The 23,738-nt window shown below is 37.5% G+C and overlaps 1 protein-coding gene across 1 annotated transcript in view; it reads right to left on the bottom strand.

The window, feature by feature from the left end:
• The window catches only part of LOC126236666 (serine-protein kinase ATM), a 500,205-nt gene that overhangs the window by 114,904 nt on the left and 361,563 nt on the right, over positions 1-23,738 (bottom strand). The window contains exons 32-33 of the mRNA XM_049946145.1: positions 23,253-23,346; positions 1,029-1,194 (exon numbers count right to left, since the gene is read on the bottom strand). Of these exons, the coding sequence (XP_049802102.1) occupies positions 1,029-1,194; positions 23,253-23,346 (260 nt within the window). The remainder of the gene's footprint in view (positions 1-1,028; positions 1,195-23,252; positions 23,347-23,738) is intronic.

Genomic DNA, 23,738 nt, shown 5'->3' with positions numbered 1-23,738 from the left:
GAGGGCAGTGTGGAGGGTAAAAATCGTAGAGGAAGACCAAGAGATGAATACACTATGCAGATTCAGAAGGATGTAGGTTGCAGTAGGTACTGGGAGATGAAGGAGCTTGCACAGGAGAGATTAGCATGGAGAGCTGCATCAAACCAGTCTCAGGACTGAAGACCACAACAACAACAATTTCTTTTGTAGTTATAGCCAATGACAAACTTAACAGCAGGACATCGGACAGTGGAAGACTGATTTTTCTGAGCTTCAGAAAGCAAATACCAGAAGGAAGTGCCACTTAATAAGCACACTTATAATTACAGGAACATTACATACATATTTAGTATGTTATCTTTGATACTGCAATAAAATTCCAGATAACTGATGACAACAAACATATTAAAATAATTTTCTTGTGATCTATTTAACTATGGGAATAATGAGAAATCATATCAGGACTGTTTATGTTATTGTTCTAGAAATTATTTTATGTTAACCCAGATGGGAGGAGAAAGGTTCAGAAATTAATATGTCAAGTGAAGATTTTTGTTAATATTCTGGCAAAAGATAACATTGACTCATCTTTGGGAATCTACAAATAAGTATTTATATACCATATACAGTTCAGAGTATACTAGAAGAAAGATTCACAGCAAAATTGTGACTCTGTCTTCTAGGATACTCTCTTGTTGCTGGAGTTTCCAGTTCTGCATAGCTTCAGGTCAATAGGTCAGGGATGTTGAAAGAGGGCTACTGAAGACTTTCACTGGAATTATTTTGTGGAGAAAAGGAAGGGTTGCTGGAAGAACTGAATGAGGAATTGGAGGGAGAAGGTGAAAGAAATACCACCATTGTACAGGTAAGGTTAAATAACTTCTTAAAGGTTATGCTAAGCCCATTCTTGTATACTTCAGTATACAAAATGAGGAGCCATTTTTATCTTTTCATTATGATAATGTGATTAAAATAAGTTGTGATTTTTGAGTTTTTGCCATGGAACCCGTATGTTGTGTAATGAGTTAATGACTATTGAATGTACATACCGGGCACTGTCTCACTATTTCCAGAGCACAATTCGAGGTCATGTGCTTGAAGAACACGATCCCATTTTGCTTTTAGCTTTAAATGTTGAATACAGCTCTGATAGTCTAGTGTGTTGGACGGCCAGCATCCATACACTGCATCAGAATCCCCTATCTTTGTATAAGCCTAAGAATAAGAATAAAAGGAAAGACAAATAATTACAATTTCACTAACATTTCACAACTTTAAATTGAAATGCTTAGCAGAAAGTCATATGAACAGCAATAAATAAGTGAAAATTAATACTCCATATTGGGTACAACTTGTAACACTCTGGAGAAACTACATTAGTGTGTTTGAATACAAAAATTTATTTTAACCCTGTACAGTTGAAACTATTATTTACTGTTGAAAAAAAATTATTTATATGCACAGAATGTTAAAGAATAATGTATTTAACACATACAAGGTGAATGTTTGTTTTTAAAATTATTTATGTTTTCAAAATAGGTCTGTGACTTTGAGGTCATAGTGGGCAGTTGAACTTTTTGTTCAATCTTGTACGAGTATTGTAATATTTCTATTACAAGACAAGAATGCAGCTGCATGTTACAATAAAATTGGAAGTAAGGAAAGAATAATGGGATAACAATTAATTACAGGCAAAAATACACACAATACAATAATTTAAAAAAATACAAAGTTAATAATTAATTTTAGTGTCCTCATTTTACAGGGTTTTTTCTAGCTTCTGATATGAACTAGTGCACATACTAAATAGTTCATATCATACCCAGGAATAGGCCTAACTTCATATTCTTCACATTTTTCCTGTTTTTCATAAAAATTTCTGGGATCCATGACTGTAACAAAGTGGGGTTAGATTCCATTATTGTCCAATGTTACTTCAGAGAAAAGGACCTATATTCCATCATAAACAGGGAACATTTATACTTACATGAATTGCAGTGTTTTAATAATGAAGAATGATACTTACATTTATTAATAAGTATTTTTCTTTCTTGAAAAACGAAAACAGAATCACTGTAAATAATAACTAAACTAGCACCAGCACAGGAAGCCGACAAATGAGTGCAGCCCAACATTCAATGCTACCTACCAAAGATAATATTATATTGGTATCTGTGCAAACAACCTAAATATAAAGTAGCCATATTGTAGCACTCAAGTCACACTGGTCAAGAAAGGAATAACATTCCTACTGGGAAATATAGTGATGAAATTTGACGTGACTTCAGAGTCACGGTGGGCAGTAGAAGGTTAAATGCACTTCTTTTGTCTAACAAACAGAACGTCTGGAATACAGTACGGATACACACCACAAAAATCATATATGACCAGAATTTTAAGTTGGTTAGAGCATTTAAATTTTACAGACATACAGTATGAACTCTGCACTTAGACATGGTATGCTTGAAAAGTTGCAGTAGTTGTAGCAGACCTGCGAACTACTGAGCAGTGATGGTGTGTATGTTACCATTACCCACTTGATAAAACAAAAATGACGTGGTTCATTTCCTAGGGGAAAAACATAAATCCCTAATCACAAGCAAAGTTTAGGCTTATGTGCTGAAGACAGATTAGGTGGAACAGCTTCTCCAGGTTATGATGATTTCCGAATATTATAACTGCGCAGGTGAAAATCCCTGACCCCACCGGGAATTGAACCCGGTACTCCATGCTCGGGAAGTGAGAATGCTATTGTGAGAACACGAGCTGCAGGCATTGTGACATAATTTTCCAAAACTTTTGAGAAAGTGATGCAGTCTAGAACAGTATCTCATATTAGCAACAATGATGTCCTCAGCAAACCACAGTTTGGATTTCAGAAGAGTTACTCTACTGAGAATGCTGTGACATGCTCACTCAACAAATTTTACAAGTATTAAATAATAAAATAGCGCCATTTGGTTTTTTTCTGTGACCTATCTGAGGCACTTTGCTACATGAATGACTATTCTCCTACATAAATTGGAGTTTATGTGGAACTGATGGTAAAGCCAACCACTGCATAATGTCATATGTAACCAAAAAAACACAGAAAGTTGCAATTAATGATTCAAATAATATAATCCACGGGGCATTATTCTGACTTGGGAGGAATCATGTATGTGGTCCGTCAAGGCTCAATCTAAGGTCCATTATTGTTCCTCAAATATGTATAGGATATTCCGTCTAACACACAACAGTCAGAATTAGTGCTTCTTGCAGATTGCAACTATTCCAAGCATATACAAAGGAGCAAGAAATAGTGAACAATGTTCTCAAAAGTATCATTGGTTGTTTTCTTCAGGTTGTCTCTGCCTCAATTTTAAAAAGATGCAACATACTCAGTTCTGCACATCCAGGGGTACTACACCAGTGATAGTCAAACACATGGCGAAGAAGTAATAAATAGGGTGGAAACTACAAAATGTTTAGATGTCTATATTGATGAGAATTTAAAGTGGAAAAGGAGCATTTTGAAACTTAAAACAACTACTTGCACTTGGATTTTTCAAGGAGAACAACATTGAAAGTCCTACATCATCATCATATTCAATAGTGTATTCAATATTTAGCAATTCAGTAGTATACCCAGAATTTATCATCATATACCCAGAATTTATCATCAATTACTGACCTTTCTGAAAAGTGGTACTGTTGTGGATAGTGGGCACTAAATTAACAGAATTTCAATTAATCAGGGAGCATACACTTTGCCAAAACTATTTTATTTTTTTATTTTTACTGCTCTGCTGATGTTCGTAGATGGATCCATTCTTCTGAATTACCTGCTGCAATGTTGATGCCTTCTATGATGTTGCAGTTATCACTGGTTGACCAAAACAGAGAAATCAGTGATATACATGATCATAAAATTTTTCTGGCATAGAGCTTTTCTGAGACAGCTCACTATTTTATATTGCTGCTGCTCGCGTGGATGCATAACAACACAATTAATCACTGTATTAGCTGCAGCAATCACAAAGCAACAGGTATGGGCTCACCATTGCGAAACAACACTAGAATCATGCAAAACAATTTTATTTGTGTTTGGAATACTTTATACATATGCGCACCTGCTCAAGAGTTAAAAACACATGTCCTGGAATCATTAATTATTCTAACTGATTTCAACTGAGGAGTATCAGTTCTGTAAGGCACTATCTTATTTATCCTAACTAACTGTGTGTGATCATCAGGCGGATCATTTGTTACTAGGTAAACAGTTGTTTTCTTAATTTGAGCTTCACCAAAGAAAACATTATTAATTGTGGGCTTACCACTTTTATCCATCCATGTTGGAAAGTTAATTACTGAGATTAAATAACAGGATCAAAATACAGTTTCCACAGAATGTTTCCTATCAGAATCCTTTAATAAACCTACACTGAAGTCACCACAAACTATTAACTGCTTGCTGCTGTCCTACAGATAGCACAGTCAGGAATCCAGATTCCTTATGAACAGATGTTTTCCCAATGGGGATCTATACACAGTTACAAATAAATGTGTAATGTTTTTCTGTAGTATTCACAAGCACAATCTTGTGTGTGCTGATCACTACAAAATACACTTGTCTCAATGTTTTTGAACTTGTGTTCTGCCTTAATATATGTAAGAACTACTTTTTCCATATTAGTTCTGCACGAGTAAGCTGCTAGAGCGTAATCATTTATATATAACTTATCTAACCCTGTTGTTACGTGGTGTTCCAATGGACACAGAATGTCTATTGTTTCATGTTGTTGTTGTTGTTGTTGTTGTCATCGTTTTTGCTGGTGTGGTCTTCAGTCCGAAGACTAGATTGATGCAACTCTTCATACTACACTATCTTTTGCAAGCCTCGTCATCTCCGAATAACTACTGCAACCTACATCTTTCTGAATCTGCTTACTGTATTCACCTTTGCTCTCCCTTTACAATTTTAACCACCCACACCTCCCTCCAATCCTAAATTGGTGATCATTTGATGTCTCAGAATGTGTCCTATCTAACAGTCTCTTCATTTTGCCAAGTTTTGCCACAAATTCCTTGTCCCTCCCAATTCTATTCAGCACCTCCTCATTAGTTACGTGATCAACACATCTAATCTCTAGCATTCTCCTATAACACCATATTTCAGAAACTTCAATTCTCTTCTTATCTAAACTGTTTATCGTTAAAGATTCACTTCCATACACTGCTACACACCAGACGAATACTTTCAGGAAGGACTTCTAAACTTAAAGCTATATTCAATGTTAACAAGCTTCTCTTCATCAGAAATGCTTTTCCTGCCATTGCAAGTCTACCTCTTATATCCTCTCAACTTTGACTATCATCAGTTATTTTGCTGCTCAAATAACACAATTCATCTATTACTTTAAGTGTCTTGTTTCCTAATCTAATTCCCTCAGCATCATCTGATTTAATTTGACTACATGCAATTACCCTTGCTTTGCTTTTGTTGACATTCATTTTATATCCTCCTTTCAAGACAATGCCCATTCCATTCAACTGCTCTTACAAATCCTTTGCTGTCTCTGATAGAATTACAATGTCATCGACAAACCTCAAAGTTTTTATTTCTTCTCTCTGAACTTTAATTCCTACTCCAAATTTTTATTTGGTTTCCTTTACTGCTTGTTCAATGTACATATTGAATAATATCAGGGATAGACAACAACAACCCTGTCTCAATCCCTTTTCAACCATTGCTTCCCTTTCATGCCCCTCGACTCTTATAACTGCTATCTGGTTTCTGCACAAATTGTGAATAGCATTTCACTCCCTGTATTTTACCCCTGCTACCATCACAATTTCGAAGAGATTATTTGAGTCAATACTGTCAAAAGCTTTCTCTAAGTCCACAAATGCTATAAATTTTGCAGTGAACACATGGTGTGTCGTGGGGCGATCACTCTGTTTTAAAATAATTGAAAAGCCACTATCGCTCTTCTTGGAGAGCACTACATATGGCAAACATAAACCCTTCCTTGATTAAAATAATACAACAGATGTATAAAGATAACATTTGCCAAGTGAAAGTTGGTAATAAACTTTCACAGAAATTTAGAACAAGCAAAGGCCTTTTACAGGGCTGTCCCATGTCACCATCATTATTTAAAATCTATATAGATATTAGCCTTAGAACATGGTCTCGTAAATGTAATAGTATGGGATTAGAAATAAGAAATGGAGTTTACCTACATCATTTATTATTTGCTGATGATCAAGTAGTCGTAGCACAAGATGGGGAGGATGCTAACTATATGTGCAATCCACTAGCAGTAGCATATAAAACTTGGGGTTTGAAGATTAATTACCAAAAAAACAGAATACTTGACTAATGATTCAGATGAGCTATACATTGAAGGAAAGAAAATCAAAGAGATAAACACTTTCTGTTATTTGGGATCCATTTTAGAAATCGAGGGAAAATCAGAGTCAGAAATCAATAAAAGAATTAGTAGCGGATGGAGGGTCATTGGGATGCTTAACTCAGTCTTATGGAGCAGGAATGTAATGAGCAGAACTAAAAAATTTATATACAAATCCATATTAGATAGTGTGGTTCTGTATGGAACGGAGACCTGGACAATTAACATGAAGCACATTAAAAAATTACAAGCTCTAGAGATGGACTTTTGGAGAAGATCGGCAAGAATCTCCAGGAAAGAAAAGATAAGGAACACCGAAGTAATAAGGAGAATGGAAATAAAAGAAAGAATATATGACGTAATGGATAGGAAGAAATTACAGTGGTACGGGCATGTACGACGAATGGAGAAAACCAGAATACCAAAATTGATAATGGTGTGGGAACCGGCGGGGAGAAGAAGAAGACGACCTATGACCACCTGGCTCCAAAATGTACAGTGCACAATGAGGAGTATGGTTGCAGAGGAAGAAGAGACACAAGATCGAAACACCTGGAGGAATATTTTGAGAATATAGTTTAAGAACGTTTATTGTTTGTATTGTAATTTCCAAGTAAATTATTATGTTGGAGATAAGCCTCTGTAATGAGGAAAAGCTCAAAATAATAAATAATAAAAAAAACTATCACTTCAATCGTTATTAGATGACCGGTTTCAGCACTCTGAAGGTGCCATCATCAGATCTGAAATGTGGATTTTATAAATGTTAATCCACGTTTCAGATCTGATGATGGCACCTTCAGAGTGCTGAAACCGGTCATCTAATAAACGATTGAAGCGATCGTGGCTTTCAAATTATTTTAAATGCTATAAAAGTAGGTTTGCCTTTCCTTAACCTAACTTCTAAGGTATGTCATAGGGTCAGTACTGCATCGCACAATTCCACATTTCTCTGGAATCCAAACAGATCTTCCCTGAGGTCTGCTTCTACCAATTTTTCCATTCTCCTGTAAGCAATCCGTGTTAGTACTTTGCAAACATGACTTATTAAACTGACTGTTCTGTAATTTTCACACCTGGCAGCACTTGCTTTCTTTGGAATTGGAATTACTACATTCTTCTTGAAGTCTGAGGGTATTTCATCTGTCTCGTATACCTTGCACACCAGATAGAAGAGTTTTATCATGGCTGGCTCTCCAAAAGCTATCATTAGTTCTGATGGAATATCGTCTACTCCCAGGGCCTTGTTTTGACTTAGATCTTTCAGAGCTTTGTCACATTCGTCTTGCAGTATCATATCTCCCATCTCATCTTCATCTATGTCCACCTCCCTTTCTATAATATTGTTTTTAAATTCCTCTCCCTTACTCTATATAATCCTTCCGTCTTTCAGCTTTCCCATATTTGCTTAGGACTGGTTTACCATCTGAGCTCTTGATATCCATACAGCTGCTTCTCTTTTCCCCAAAGGTTTCTTTAGTTTTTCTGTAGGGGGTATCTATTTCTCCCTAGTGAAATATGCTTCTAAATCCTTGCATTTGTCCTCTAGCCATTCCTGCTTAGCAATTTTGCACTTTCTGTCAGTCTCACTTTTTAGATGTTTGCATTCCCTTTCGCCTGCTTCATTTGCTGCATTTTTAAATTTTCTCCTTTCATCAATTAAATTCAATATCTCTAGTGTTATCCAAGGATTTCTACTATGTCTTCTCTTCGTACTTATTTGATCCTCTGCTCCCTTTACTATTTCATCTCTTAAACCTACCCATTCATCATCTACTGTTCCCCATCCCCTACTCTAGTCAACCATTGTATAATGCTCCCTCTGAAGCTCCCAACAACCTCTGGTTCTTTCATCTTATCCAAGTCCCATTTCCTTAATTTCCTACTTTTTTCCAATTTCTTCAATTTTAAGCTACAGTTCATAACCAACAAATTGTGATCAGAGTCCACATCTGGCCCTGGAAATGTCTTGCCATTTAAAATATGGTTCCTAATTTTCTGCCTAACCATTATATATTCAATCTGAAACCTTTCTCCAGGTCTCTTCCATGTATATAACCTTTTTTATGATTATTAAACCAAGTGTAAATGGTGATTAAATTACATTCTGCGCAAAATTCTACCAGGTGGCTTCCTCTTTCATTCCTTTCCTCTAGTCCATATTTACCTCCTATTTTTCTTTCTCTTTCTTTTCCTGCTATCGAATTCATTCTCATATCTCTTTACATTTTCCAAACAGACAAGAAGCTCTAATACTTTGATGAAATAAGCTAAACTTATTTTTCTGTGCATTATTAAGCATTTTGTGGGGCTCCTCTGCTATTTTGACCCTTTTCAGAAAAATGTGCCTAAATCTTCATTCTGACCTAAAAAAGGTATCTCTCTGAGACCAGAAACTACAGGGATCTTGCCTGGTGTGAGTATGGTGGCTGTACATTTCCTGCAAGAAGCTCAGCCAAAGTAGTAGTAGTAGTAGTAGTAGTAGTAGTAGTAGTAGCAGTAGCAGCTGTTTTATTCATCTGAGTAACACTTAATGTAATTCATTTACACAGGTATCAGGATACTTACAGATGTAGGTTGACAAGAATGGGATAGGCAGTTGGCCATGTTCTTATAGCATTTGTCCGAAGGAGGCATGGCTCGTAGTTAAAGGCTCTGCCCCAAGATATACATATATTGCAATAAGGGATGACAGTACTTAAGCAACCAGGACACATTTTGAATATTTCCCCCGACGAATTTAAATAATGGGCATTCCAAAGGCTCTGTTCTTTCAGACTAAGGTTGTTCTACTAACATCCACATGATTTTCATGCAGCATAGCTTACAATGAAAGAGAATCAGAATGGCCGAACCTTCACTATTTAATCCCTGTCTCTGTATATCTCTATTCTGCTTTCATGTGTCATTAATCAACATACAGTATTAATATTTTGATAGTGCTGATGATGGTTTTTTGTTTCTGTTTGTTTGAGGATGCCCGCATTATAACTGCTATGTGTGACCATGACACGGCTGTGGAAGCAATGGTTACCAAGTACAAAGGACAACTAAAAGAAGCACAAAGATATATATTTTCAATAAACTAGGCAAAAAATCTATAAAAAAACTTGAAACTTTCAGCACAGGGCAGAAGCATGTAGAGGAACTATGGCTCAAGTTTGGAAGAATAGTTTACCATGCACTGGACAGATATGTACCCAGTAGAACAGTTCATAATAGGAGCGACCTACCATGGTATACCGTCACCTTAAAGAAACTTCTAACAAAACAGAGAACCTTAGAACATATTCTGAATCTAACATAATGAGGTATCTTGAACTGAATGACCTCCTCCATAGATTCCGAAAACATCAATCATATGAAACTCGAATTGTACTTTTCTTACATGACATACTGAAAGCTTTGGATCAAGGCAGTGATGCAGTAGTATTTCCTGACATCCAGAATGCATTTAACTCAAGTATCATACCTACACTTATTGTCATAAGTTTCCTCATATGGGGTTGTTGTTGTTGTGTCTTCAGTCCTGAGACTGGTTTGATGCAGCTCTCCATGCTACTCTATCCTGTGCAAGTCTCTTCATCTCCCAGTACCTACTGCAGCCTACATCCTTCTGAATCTGCTTAGTGTATTCATCTCTTGGTCTCCCTCTACGATTTTTACCCTCCCCACTGCCCTACAGTACTAAATTGGTGATCCCTCGATGTCTCAGAACAGGTCCTACTAACCGATCCCTTCTTCTAGTCAAGTTGTGCCACAAACTCCTCTTCTCTCCAATTCTATTCAATACCTCCTCATTAGTTATGTGATCTACCCATCTAATCTTCAACATTCTTCTGTAGCACCACATTTTGAAAGCTTCTATTCTCTTCTTGTCTGAACTATTTATCGTCCATGTTTCACTTCCTTACATGGCTACACTACACTCCATACAAATACTTTCAGAAATGACTTCCTGACACTTAAATCTAAACTTGATGTTAACAAATTTCTCTTCTTCAGAAACGCTTTCCTTGCCATTGCCAGTCTACATTTTATATCCTCTCTACTTTGACCATGATCAGTTATTTTGCTCCCCAAATAGCAAAACTCCTTTACTACTTTAAGTGTGTCATTTCCTAATCTAATTCCCTCAGCATCACCCGACTTAATTCGACTACATTCCATGGGGTATCAAGTGAAATTTGTGACTAGCTCAAGGACTTTACGACAGGGTGGACACAGCATGTTATCTACATGGAGAGTCATCATCAGATGTAGAAGGAACTTCGGATGTGCCCCACGGCAGTGTACTGGCACCCTTGCTGTTCAAGTTGTATATTAATGATTTTGTAGACAATATAAATAGTAACCTCATACTGTTTGCAGATGATGCAATTATTTACAATGAAGTGCTGTCTGATAGAGGCTGCATAAATGATCTACATCTACATGACTATAGAGGCTGCATAAATGATCTACATCTACATGACTACTCTGCAATTCACATTTAAGTGCTTGGCAGAGGGTTCGTCGAACCACAATCATACTATCTCTCTACCATTCCACTCCCGAACAGCACGCGGGAAAAACGAACACCTAAACCTTTCTGTTCGAGCTCTGATTTCTATTATTTTATTTTGATGATCATTCCTACCTATGTAGGTTCGGCTCAACAAAATATTTTCGCATTCGGAAGAGAAAGTTGGTGACTGAAATTTCATAAATAGATCTCGCCACGACGAAAAACGTTTCTGCTGTAATGACTTCCATCCCAATTCGCGTATCATATCTGCCACACTCTCTCCCCTACTATGTGATAATACAAAACGAGCTGCCCTTTTTTGCACCCTTTCGATGTCCTCCGTCAATCCCACCTGGTAAGGATCCCACACCGCGCAGCAATATTCTAACAGAGGACGAACGAGTTTAGTGTAAGCTGTCTCTTTAGTGGACTTGTTGCATCTTCTAAGTGTCCTTCCAATGAAACGCAACCTTTGGCTCGCCTTACCCACAATATTATCTATGCAGTCTTTCCAACTGAAGTTGTTCGTAATTTTAACACCCAGGTACTTAGTTGAATTGACAGCCTTGAGAATTGTACTATTTATCGAGTAATCGAATTCCAATGGATTTCTTTTGGAACTCATGTGGATCACCTCACACTTTTTGTTATTTAGCGTCAACTGCCACCTGACACACCATACAGCAATCTTTTCGAAATCGCTTTGCAACTGATACAGGTCTTCGGATGACCTTACTAGACAGTAAATTACAGCATCATCTGTGAACAACCTAAGAGAACTGCTCAGGTTGTCACCCAGGTCATTTATATAGATCAGGAACAGCAGAGGTCCCAGGACGCTTCCCTGGGGAACACCTGATATCACTTCAGTTTTACTCAATGATTTGCATCTATTAATACGAACTGAGACCTTCCTGACAGGAAACCACGAATCCAGTCGCACAACTGAGACGATACCCCATAGGCCCGCAGCTTGATTAGAAGTCGCTTCTGAGGAATGGTGTCAAAAGCTTTCCGGAAATCTAGAAATACGGAATCAACTTGAGATCCCCTGTCGATAGCGGCCATTACTTCGTGCGAATAAAGAGCTAGTTGCGTTGCACAAGAACGATGTTTTCTGAAACCATGCTGATTACGTATCAATAGATCGTTCCCTTCGAGGTGATTCATAATGTTTGAATACAGTATATGCTCCAAAACCCTACTGCAAACCGACGTCAATGATATAGGTCTGTAGTTAGATGGATTACTCCTACTACCCTTCTTAAACACTGGTGCGACCTGCGCAATTTTCCAATCTGTAGGTACAGATCTAACGGTGAGCGAGCGGTTGTATATGAGTGCTAAGTAGGGAGCTATTGTATCAGCGTAATCTGAAAGGAACCTAATCGGTATACAATCTGGACCTGAAGACTTGCCCATATCAAGCGATTTGAGTTGCTTCGCAACCCCCAAGGTATCTACTTCTAAGAAACTCATGCTAGCAGCTGTTCGTGTTTCAAATTCTGGAATATTCCATTCATCTTACCTGGTGAAGGAATTTCGGGAAACTGCGTTCAATAACTCCGCTTTAGCGGCACAGTCGTCGGTAACAGTACCATCGGCACTGCGCAGCGAAGGTATTGACTGCGTCTTGCCGCTTGTGTACTATACATTTGACCAGAATTTCTTCGGATTTTCTACCAAATTTTGAGACAATGTTTTGTTGTGGAACCTATTAAAGGCATCTCGCATTGAAGTCCGTGCCAAGTTTCGCGCGTCTGTAAATTTTAGCCAATCTTCGGGATTTCGCGTTCTTCTGAACTTCACATGCTTTTTCCGTTGCCTCTGCAACAGAGTTCGGACCTGTTTTGTGTACCACGGGGGATCAGTTCCATCTCTTACCAATTTATGAGGTATGAATCTCTCAATTGCTGTTGCTACTATATCTTTGAATTTGAGCCAAATCTCGTCTACATTTACATAGTCAGTTCGGAAGGAATGGAGATTGTCTCTTAGGAAGGCTTCTAGTGACACTTTATCAGCTTTTTTAAATAAAATTATTTTCCGTTTGTTTCTGGTGGTTTTGGAAAAAACGGTATTGAGCCTAGCTACAACGACCTTGTGATCACTAATCCCTGTATCAGTCATGATGCTCTCTATCAGCTCTGGATTGTTTGCAGCTAAGAGGTCAAGTGTGTTTTTGCAACCATTTACAATTTGCGTGGGTTCGTGGACTAACTGCTCGAAATAATTTTCGGAAAAAGTATTTAGGACAATCTCGGAAGATGTTTTCTGCCTACCACTGGTTTTGAACAAGTATTTTTGCCAACATATCGAGGGAAGGTTGAAGTCCCCACCAACTATAACCGTATGAGTGGGGTATTTATTTGTTACGAGACTCAATTTTTCTCTGAACTGTTCCGCAACTATATCATCGGAGTCTGGGGGTCGGTAGAAGGAGCCAATTATTAACTTAGTTCGGCTGTTAAATATAACCTCCTCCCATACCAATTCGCATGGAGTATCTACTTCGACTTCAGTACAAGATAAACCACTGCTGACAGACACAAACACTCCACCACCAATTCTGCCTAATCTATCTTTCCTGAACACCGTCTGAGACTTCGTAAAAATTTATGCAGAACTTATTTCAGGCTTTAGCCAGCTTTCTGTACCTATAACGATTTCAGCTTCTGTGCTTTCTATTAGCGCTTGAAGCTCAGGGACTTTCCCAGTCAGATCCTTATAAGATTTCAAAGTGGTGCATCAACTAACAACTTCCTTTAAACATTCACAAATGTAAAATTGTGTACTTCAAAAAAAGTAGTATCACATGACTATAATTGGCCAACTCATACAAATACCTGTCTGTAACACTTTGTAGGGATATGAAATGGAACGATCACTTGGGCTCAGTTGTGGGTAAAGCAGGTGGTACACTTTGGTTTATTGGTAAAATACAGTCTACCAAGGAGATTACTTACCAATCACTTGTGCAACACATTCTAGAATACTGCTCGTGTGTGGGACCTGTACCAAATAGGACTAACAGGGGGCACTGAACATATACAGAGAATGGCAGCAAGAATGGTCATGGGTTTGTTTGATCCACGTCAGATGTGTTACAGAGATGCTGAAGCAACTGAACTGGCAGCATCTTGAAGACAGACGTAAACCATCTGGAGAAAGTCTGTCCAAGTTTGAAGAATAGGCTTTAAATGATAACTCTACGAATATGCTACAACCATCCATGTATCTCTCACATTGGGATCGTGAGGACAAGATCAGAATAACAGAGGCATTAAAACACCCATTCCTCCCACATCCCATAAATGAATGGAATGGGAAGAAATCTTAATAACTAGTCTAATGGGTCATACAAGATCAGGATAATTACAGCACACACACACACAGAGGTGTAAAAACAATCATTCTTCCCCCAGTCCATACATGAATGGAATGGGAAGAAATCGTAGTATAACGGGCCATATCTTCTACCACGCACTTCAAGGTGGTATGCAGAGTATGGATGTAAATGTAGTAGGCAATCAACACTTTCAAGTGGTGTATTTTGAACAGGTAGTAGTTACTCCCACTGCTGCATCTTGAAATGTCAGTTTGTTCAGTATAGCAGAGGTTTGGGGTGTGGCTTCTATACAGTACAGCTATTATGGGCATTCCAAAGCCTCTATTTATTCGGCCTAAGGCTGTTATAACAACGCCCACATAATTTTTACATAGCACTGTTCACAGTGAAGGGGAATCAGAGTGGCTGAACCTTCACTAATGAATTCCTGTCTCTATATATCTCTATTCTGCTTTCATGTGCCATTCATCAACATTTAGTACTAATGTTTTGATAGTGAAGAAGATGTTTTTTCATTTCTGGCACTGGTAATTCTAGCCACTGTAGGAAAGGCAAGTCTGTAAATATTTTGCTACAGTGCGCAAGAATATGGTAACATAAGCAGCAACCATTAGGGAAGGTTTCACAAATGATTAGACGAAATAAGCACGTGGTACACTTCATTACCTCTATTATACGCCAAGAATTTTCTTGCGTCTTGTCAGTGTTTGCAGGATAAAATGTGTAATTAGCAAGTTTATTTTTGTGAGTGTATTGTGTCTGTGTTTTATTTTCTTGCAAATAACTGCAGCATACCACAGATATGGAAAGAGCTTGGACTGCCCAGACCAATCTAGACATCAATTAAGAACAAAAACAGTGGAAATGCAAGTGAGGGTGTATACATAATTTCAAATGAGCAATGTATGTTTGTACGCCTAGGTACCAACATCACAATAAATCACTTGAAAAAGAGATTTAATGCAGTGTAGCACTTAAACTACATAATTTTGTAATAAGTTAAGTATAAATATGAAAACCAAACAATGCAGAATGTAGGCTTAGCAAATTCTTCTAACAACATTGGAACTGCTCAGTTTTCTTCTATCAGCCAATCATAGCACGGTACCTCTGACCTCATAGAACATGAAAGTTCCCACGCGAAAACTCGTAAATGCCAAGCATTTAATGCTACACAAAAATTAAACATCTCAAGTTCAGAATCAAACACAAGAAATACATAAGCATCCATCCCAAAGATATCAGACACCACATTGATGAACTCTCGAAAACACATAACTTTTCATATGTTTGTTACAATAAAATGTCGAGAAATGTGATGTTAGTGGCTAAACACGCTTCCTATACACCTTACTTTGGGGAGTTACCTTTTGGTTTATTTTAGTAGTTGCCTATGGAAAGGATGGGAGATACCTGACACCATGGTTACAATCAGTAAATGTCACGTACTTCCCAAATACAGAAACCACGAGCTGCACATGGCCTAAAATAATTTATGTAAACTAGAGAAAACAGAAATTAGGATGACTGAATGAAGACTGAAGCCTTCATATGCATGTGTTACTGATACACCTTATTTCACAATGTAACATTACACACCCTATCAGCTGCCACCACAACCATAGGGCGGGTGTTTGGTTTCCATTTTGTGTGCCACAAATCACCATTTGAATACCTGAAAATTGAGTCAACAACCACAGTACTACGTGAAATGACAGAGATATTGTTATTATTTATTTGAGGTACATTTTTTATCACATCCCTACTCTTTGTTGTTGGAATAATCTGTCACTGACAGAACATACTGAAATAAAGTACCTCTTAGCTAGTATTTTAAATATACTGAGGTGACAAAAGTCATGGGCTACCTCCTAATATCATGTCAGACCTCCTTCAGCATTGATATGCACCCATGGTCTAGTGGTACCGTCTTTTATTAGTAATCAAAAGTTCTTGGTCCTGGGTTCGAACCACACAACTGCTTTAAGCCTAGTCTGATGATGTGTAGAAGAAGAAACAGAGAAACAGGAGTCGATACAGGAGAGATGAGGGATCCCTCATTAAAATCAGAAAAATGACTATTCACATTGGTGTGTAGAATGTATGAGGCTGGCGATACATCATCTGGCTTACAGAAATCATCATCTACAAAATTCTGAAAACTGCAAGAGACAACAAGTGCAAAAATTATTGCATGATCATCTTAACAGTTCATGCATCCAAATTTCTGACAATAACAATACACTAAGAATGAAAAAGAAAACTGAGGATGTGTTAGATCACAATCAGTTCCACTTTAGGAAAAGAAAAGAACAAGAAAGGCAATTCTGACATTGTGGTTAATAATGGAAACAAGACTAAAGAAAAATCAAAACATAGCCACAGAATTTGTTGACCCATAAAAAGTGTTCAACAATGTCAAGTGGTGCAAAATTCTGAGAAAAATAGGGGTAAGCTATAGCGAGAGACTGGTAATATAAAAAATGTACAGCAGTCAAGATGGAATAATAAAGAGTGGAAGACCAAGAACGAAGTGCTCAGACTAAAAAGGGTTAAGGCAAGGATGTGGTCTTTCGCTGCTACTGCCCAATCTATACACCAAAGAAGCAATTATGAAAATAAAAGAAAGTTTCAAAAGTGAAGTTAAAATTCAAGGTGAAAAGATATAGATGATAAGATAAGCTGATGACACTGCTATCCTCAGTGAAAGTGAAGAGGAATTACAGAATCCGCTGAGTGGAATGAACGGTCTAACGAATACAGAATATGGACTGAGAATAAATTGAAGAAAGATGAAAGCAATGAGAAGTAGCAGAAGTGAGAACAGTGAGAAACTTAACATAAGGATTGGTGATCACAAAGTAGGTGAAGTTAAGGAATTCTGCTACCTAGGGAGCAAAAAACCCACAATGGACGGAGCGAGGACGACATAAAAAGCAGCCTAGCACTGGTAAAAAGAGCATTCCTGGCAAAGAGAAGTCTACTAGTATTAACAATAGGCCTTAATTTGAGAAAGAAATTTCTGAGGAGGTATGTCTGGAGTATAGCATTGTATGGTAGTGAAACATGGACTGTTGGTAAACCGAAAAAGAAGAGAATTGGAGAATCTGAGATGATTTGCTACAAAAGAATGTTGAAAATTATATGGACTGATGGGGTAAGAAATGAGGTTATTCTCCAGAGACATGGCAATGAAGAGAATATAAGGAAAACATTAATAAGAAGAAGAGACAGAAAGGTAGGATACCTGTTAAGACATCATGGAATACCTTCCATGGAAGCAGGGGAGATGTAGAGGGTAAAAACGGTACAGGAAAACAGAGATTGGAATATGTCCAGTAAACAAACAAAGGGATAGGCTGCAGGTGCTACTCTGAAGTGAGAGGAATATGTGCAGTATGCATCAAACCAGCCAGAAGGCTGATGGAGGGTGGAAAAAAAAGTGGAGGGGTGCGCAGCAACTCGGTGTTGCATGGACTCGACAAGTCGTGGGAAGTTCCCTGCAGAAATAGTGAGCTATCCTTAGCTGCAAAACTGTTGCAGGTGCAGGGTTTGTGCATGAACTGACCTCTCTTACATCCAGTAAATGTTCAATGGGATTGTTGTTGTGCAATCTGGGTGGTCAAAAGCATTCACTTGAATTTTCCAGAATGTTCTTCATACAAACTGCAAACAATTGTGGCCCAGTGACATGGCACATTGTCATCCATAAAAATTCCACAAATGCCTGCAAATGGTCTCCCAGTGGCCAAACATAACCATTTCCACTCAATGATTGGTTCAGTTGGACCATAAGACCCAATCCATTCCCTGTAAGTGAAGCCCACACCATTATGGAACTACCACCAGCTTGCACAGTGCCTTTCTGAAAGCCTGGGTCCATGGCTTTGTGGAGCCTGCACCACACTCAGACACAAATAAATTGGCACTTATCTGACCACATCATGGATTTTCAATCAGCTAGGGTGCAACCGATATGGTCACGAGCTCAGGAGAGGCCCTGCATGTGATTTCATACCGTTAGCAAAGGCACTTGCATTGGTCATCTGCTGCCATAGCCCATTAACACCAAATTTTGTCACACTGTCCTAATATATACGTTCGTTGTATGCCCCCATTGAATTCTGTGATTATTTCACGCATCCTTGGCACACTCTTGACACTGTGGATCTTGGAATATTAATTCCTAGCGATTTCCAAAATGCATGTTTCTTGCATGTGGCTCCAAGTACCATTCCATGTTCAAAGTATTTTAATTCCTGTCGTGTGGGCTTAATCACATCGGAAACCTTTTCACACGAATCAACCGAGTACAAATGAGAGCTCCGCAAAGCACTGTCCTTTTATAACCTGTGTACATGATACTATTGCCATCTGTATATGTGCATATCGCTATCCCATTAGATTAGGCACCTCAGTTTAAGTTAATTTTTGTAATCTCTTCAATCCTGTCACAGTCTGTTGCTAAATTTATGAACTTAATATGCATCCCGAGTTCAAATACAGCGAGAACAAATATGGAATGTAATGCAGTATCTCAAGATAGCATTTTATTCACCTCAATCATGCATGTAGAGCAATTAGATCAATTAACAGAGAAGCTGTTGTGTAACTAGTAAGCATAAAGCAATTATTGTCAAATTTATTCAGTGAAAGTGAGAAATAACATACAAAAATTAACAGTCATGGAACTTCGGACTGTGGCAAGGAGAAATGATCACAGTGCTCCTGGCGGCCAATGCATGAACAATGTTGACAGCTCATCAAGTGAATCAGCTGTCCACCTGATGTAGCTACAGTCTGCTGCTCTTCACTACAACCAACCTTAGGCAGTTATTTGTAAAATTTTATTCTTCCATAGAAAATGCTGTTTTGTGTTTTATGTTTATTCTTTCTTCATAAATATGAGTTTAATATAGATCTAGAGGACATGGTCATGGAAAAAGGTGTTTATGCAATAATTGTCTTTTTCTATGTCCATTAGTGGCTGATAGATGTACTCACACAGTGTAGTTAAAATTCACAATATTTTTAACAGATCTTTGTAATGAGTTTGATTACTATTGCTGCTTATTATTCTTATGGCCTTTTCTGTTATTTGGAAAATGTGTTTATATTTTGCGCATTTGTTCCATTCTGATGAACACCATACCATTAACAACATTTTTAAATGTCAGTGTGCATAATGCTTTTGCTTGTACCCTTCACGGAATTTCTAGTCTTGAAAAATCACAAAATTTGGTTGAGAGAAGTTGCATCATGAACCATACAGTCAAGTCTTACATATCTGCACTTTTACATACTTACTGCAATGAAGCTATTTTGGTTTCTCAGTTATTTCTAAGTTCCATAGCTTATGCTCACAACATTTTTACTATGGTGTAGAATGTTCACACATTTACAAAATTAATACATTATACCAGTAAATATTTGATTACAGACCGATCATTTACATATGTTATCCATATTAATATTAGGAATATAGTTAACCTTTGTCTAAACTGATAAATTAAAACATTCATAAGCAGTCCATTCCAAAATTAATTTATTGGGTGAAAATAAATAACACCTACAAAAAATTCAGGAAACATTAACTGCTACTTACCGTAAAGAAGACACGTTACGTTGAAGACAGGCTCCATTAAAAGACAAAGCTATCGGCCACAGCCTTCATCAGCAAAAGAGAAAGAGAGAAATGTACACCATTCATATACACAACCAAGCACACCTCATGCAAACATGACCACCAGCTCCGGCAGCTCAAGCCAGGATGGATCTATCGCATGGGATGACAGCAGATTATGACGACAAAGTATGTTCCTTCAGACTTAATCAAATGTTGGAATGCTTCACAAAATTTTAAAAGGGTGTCAGCAACAGACATATAAAACATTATATTAACACTGAAAAACAAACATTCTTCAGTTGGGATGGGATACCCACAAAAGTTCTCAAATTTGTGCATAAAATAACAAGACACGACTATCTTTAATAACAAGCCAGTCTTTTGAACATGGATGTTTCCCAGAGGTGCCAAACTATGCGGAAGTAAAACTGCTGTTCAAAAAGGTCAAGAGAGGATATGGGAAATTATTGTCCCATCTCTCTTCTCCTAGTCCTGTCAAAAGCATCTGAAATAGCTACTGCCATCCAGATTCAAAATTTTATTAAAAAATATGAGATTATCTTGAAAATTCAATTTAGCTTCCAATGCGGAAAAAGCACTACAGATGCAATAAACAAATTTGTTGATAAGATTAGTGCATCATTAGACAATAAGAATAAAGTCACAGGGATCTTTCGTGATCTCACAAGAGCTTTTGACTCAGTAAATCATACACTTATTATCCTCAAACTTGGCAAATATGGAATTAGGGGTAGTACTTTACAATGACTTACTTCATACCAGTGCAATAGGGAAGCAAAGAGTGGTTGGTCTCTACAAATGCAGCAAATTACTTTTCCAAATGGAAGACAGTAACACAAGGTCTCCATCAAGGTTATATCCTAGGAACTATTTTGTTTCTATTCTACATTAATGACTTATCAATCAATAAGATGCCCCATTGGTCTTATTTGCAGATGACACTACTGTATTAATTGAAGAACAGGAGCCAGAAACTATTCCTATCAGCATCATCAATACAACAGATCATTTAGAAACTTGGTTTCATCTCAACACATTAACCCTAAACATCCCAAAAACCCATGTGGCCCAGTTCAGAACAAAACAGTCAACATCCCAAGATATTAAAATTAATGACAAAAATCAAAATCTAGAAGTCGATTCTGTGAAATTTTTAGGATTAAACCTAGACAAGAATTTAAATTTGAATACACATGTTATCTATTAAACAAACTATGTAACTTTGCATTTTCAATGAACATATTAGCTATTGCCACCGACATGGACAAAAGGAAAATTGCATACCATAGCTATTTCCAGTCATTTATAAGGTATGATATTGTTTTTTGGGTAAATTTGAGAAACTTAATGTGCATAGTGAAATTACAGAAATAATTGTTAGAAACATGTGTGCTGCACATCCAAAAAAATCATGTTGCCCACTACTTAAAAATCTGAAATTATTAACAGTGTCCTCCCTTTATATCTATGATATTATAACTTTTTTACGCAACAGTTTAGAATTATGTCAAGAGAACTGCTTTGATCACACTTACAATACAACAAATAAAGAAAATTGTATGCTGCCTGCTCATTGTTTAAAATTATATTCTCAAACTCCCCAGTATAAGGGAATGAAAATTTACAACAAACCACAAGCCAAAAACATTCTGAGTATGAACCTAGATTCACTGAAAAGAAAGCTGCATGATACTCTACTTCAGTGATGCTACTCCTCAGTTGAAGAATTTGTGAACGATGAACTGAATATTTGAGCAGGATGTAGTTATATCAATTGTCTTATTATGTAAATATGACATAAGTTACATTAATGTTTAAATCATCTTATTAACCTTAGTGTTATACCAATGAAATTGTATAAAACATATTTTGATGTGTCTCCTGTATGCTAATCAAATCATTAGCTTATCTATGTTATGAGACGAATAAACAACTATTCTTAATTCACAGCGATCTGGAGGGGGTGGAGAAAGGAAAGGGATAGCAGTATGCAGATTATGGGGCAGAGGAATGCTGTCTGATGGAGTGTGCAGGTCTAGGATGTCCACAGGTGCAGTGTCAGGAGGTAGTGGGGCAGGGAGATGGGGAAAAAAGAGCGAACAGGAGAGGAGCAGGGAAAGATGGGCAGGTGTGTTGGCAGAAGGCGGCAAACAAAGAAGCTAGGAGACGAGAATGAGGAGGAGATGATAGGACAGATGGGAGTTATGCTTACAACACGTTCTTCGCTCCCGTAACTCTCCCAGCCTCAATGTACAGTAACATACCTTCCACACATCCACTGTTTAACAGTTTCCATCCCCTCTGTCTTATCATCTAATTGTCATTCTCATCTCTCAGCCTCTTTGTTTGCCAACCTCTGCTGCCTTCAATCCTTTTTTTCCCCCCGAGTCCCTGCACCAAAACCTCTTTACGCTGCACCTGTTGGCATTCTAGTCCCTACACACACTGCCAGACAGAGTTCCTCTGTCCCCTGACCTATACATTGCTATCCCTTCCTCTTCCCTGCCCCCTCCAGATTGCTGCTGCCATCACAAGTGAGAGTTGCATTCTGGCCTGAGCTGCTGGAGTTGGCAGTCATGTGTGCATGAGTTGTGCTTTCTTGTGTGTGCATATGGGGTGTGTGTTGCTCTGTTTCTCTTTTGCTGATGAAGGCTGTGGCTGAAAGCTTAGTTTAAATGTCTTTTAATTGTGCCTATCTGCAACATAATGTGTCTTTTTTTATGGTTGATATCCCTACATGGAGTTTCCATTGTTTGATTTAACACACACAAATAATTTTAGACTGTTTTTAATTTTTGATATTGTCTTATAATCTTTGAAGGAAAACAAAATATTTTACAGCAGTGTAATTGTAGTGTTTCTGAATGATCCGTAGGTTCTTCAAGTACAGAAAAAGATGCTAGTAAATGCAGAATTTTGTTTTTATTACACACAACTAAATATTTTTGTAATTTAGCAATGTTAAGGCAATAACTCAGTTATACCAGTCTTTAAACACTGATGTCTGATAAAGAATTCCATGAAATGGTTTTGTGGTGCTTTATGAGTTACAGTAATACACACAAAATTAAAGATTACAGCTGAAAAGAACACCGCACAAAAAGAGTCACTGCAAGTGTTGGGAAACAGAGAGAAATGGAAAGCAGCACAGAAATGTACACAATATCACCATTAGCATCCTGAGCGACAGTTACTACAACCACTCAAGCGGATACAGTAATTGTTTGCACTATGATGTTAATTATAGATGTATTTGGAAGTAAACTTTCCACAGTAAACAACAATTCACATCTACTTATATCTTATACAGAACAGTACATTTAGAAAAACAATAGCAAAAAATTAATGTTATTCAGCTGTAAAGTGTATATTTACCTCCCACAGAATATGCTGCAGAATTTGTCCATTTTCCCTATCATTCCGACATATACTTTCAAGCAGAGACATCTTGTCTGTGTCCATCGGAGATCTGCAAGATTATTAAGACCTGATTGAGACAAACAGATAGACACAGGTGCTTGGTCATAACCCCCCCCCCCCCTTCCCCACTCACACACATACAAAATAGAAATTCTTCTATGGAGAAGGAACTGCAAACTATATAGATATGACTTCACATCACTTCAGCTTGAGTTTGAGGTTCATTTTATCATTTGTTAGATTCTTCACACCATTAAGAAAGTGAAGAAAGTTTTTTAAAGCTTAACTTTTTGTGACACGCTAATCCTAAGTGATGACTAAAGTAATTAATTTCTTCTTCTAATATTATATTTCTGAATGTTAACTGTTGTTTTTGAACTGTGACTGACTGTTGACAATAAACTTAATTTCAGAGTAGATGTACTGCAAGGTTGTGGTCAG

The sequence above is a fragment of the Schistocerca nitens genome, chromosome 2 (assembly GCF_023898315.1).
Source record: "Schistocerca nitens isolate TAMUIC-IGC-003100 chromosome 2, iqSchNite1.1, whole genome shotgun sequence".
Lineage (NCBI taxonomy): Eukaryota > Metazoa > Arthropoda > Insecta > Orthoptera > Acrididae > Schistocerca > Schistocerca nitens.
The sequence above is the reverse complement of the archived record's forward strand: the minus strand, read 5'-3'. Positions and strand labels throughout refer to the sequence as shown.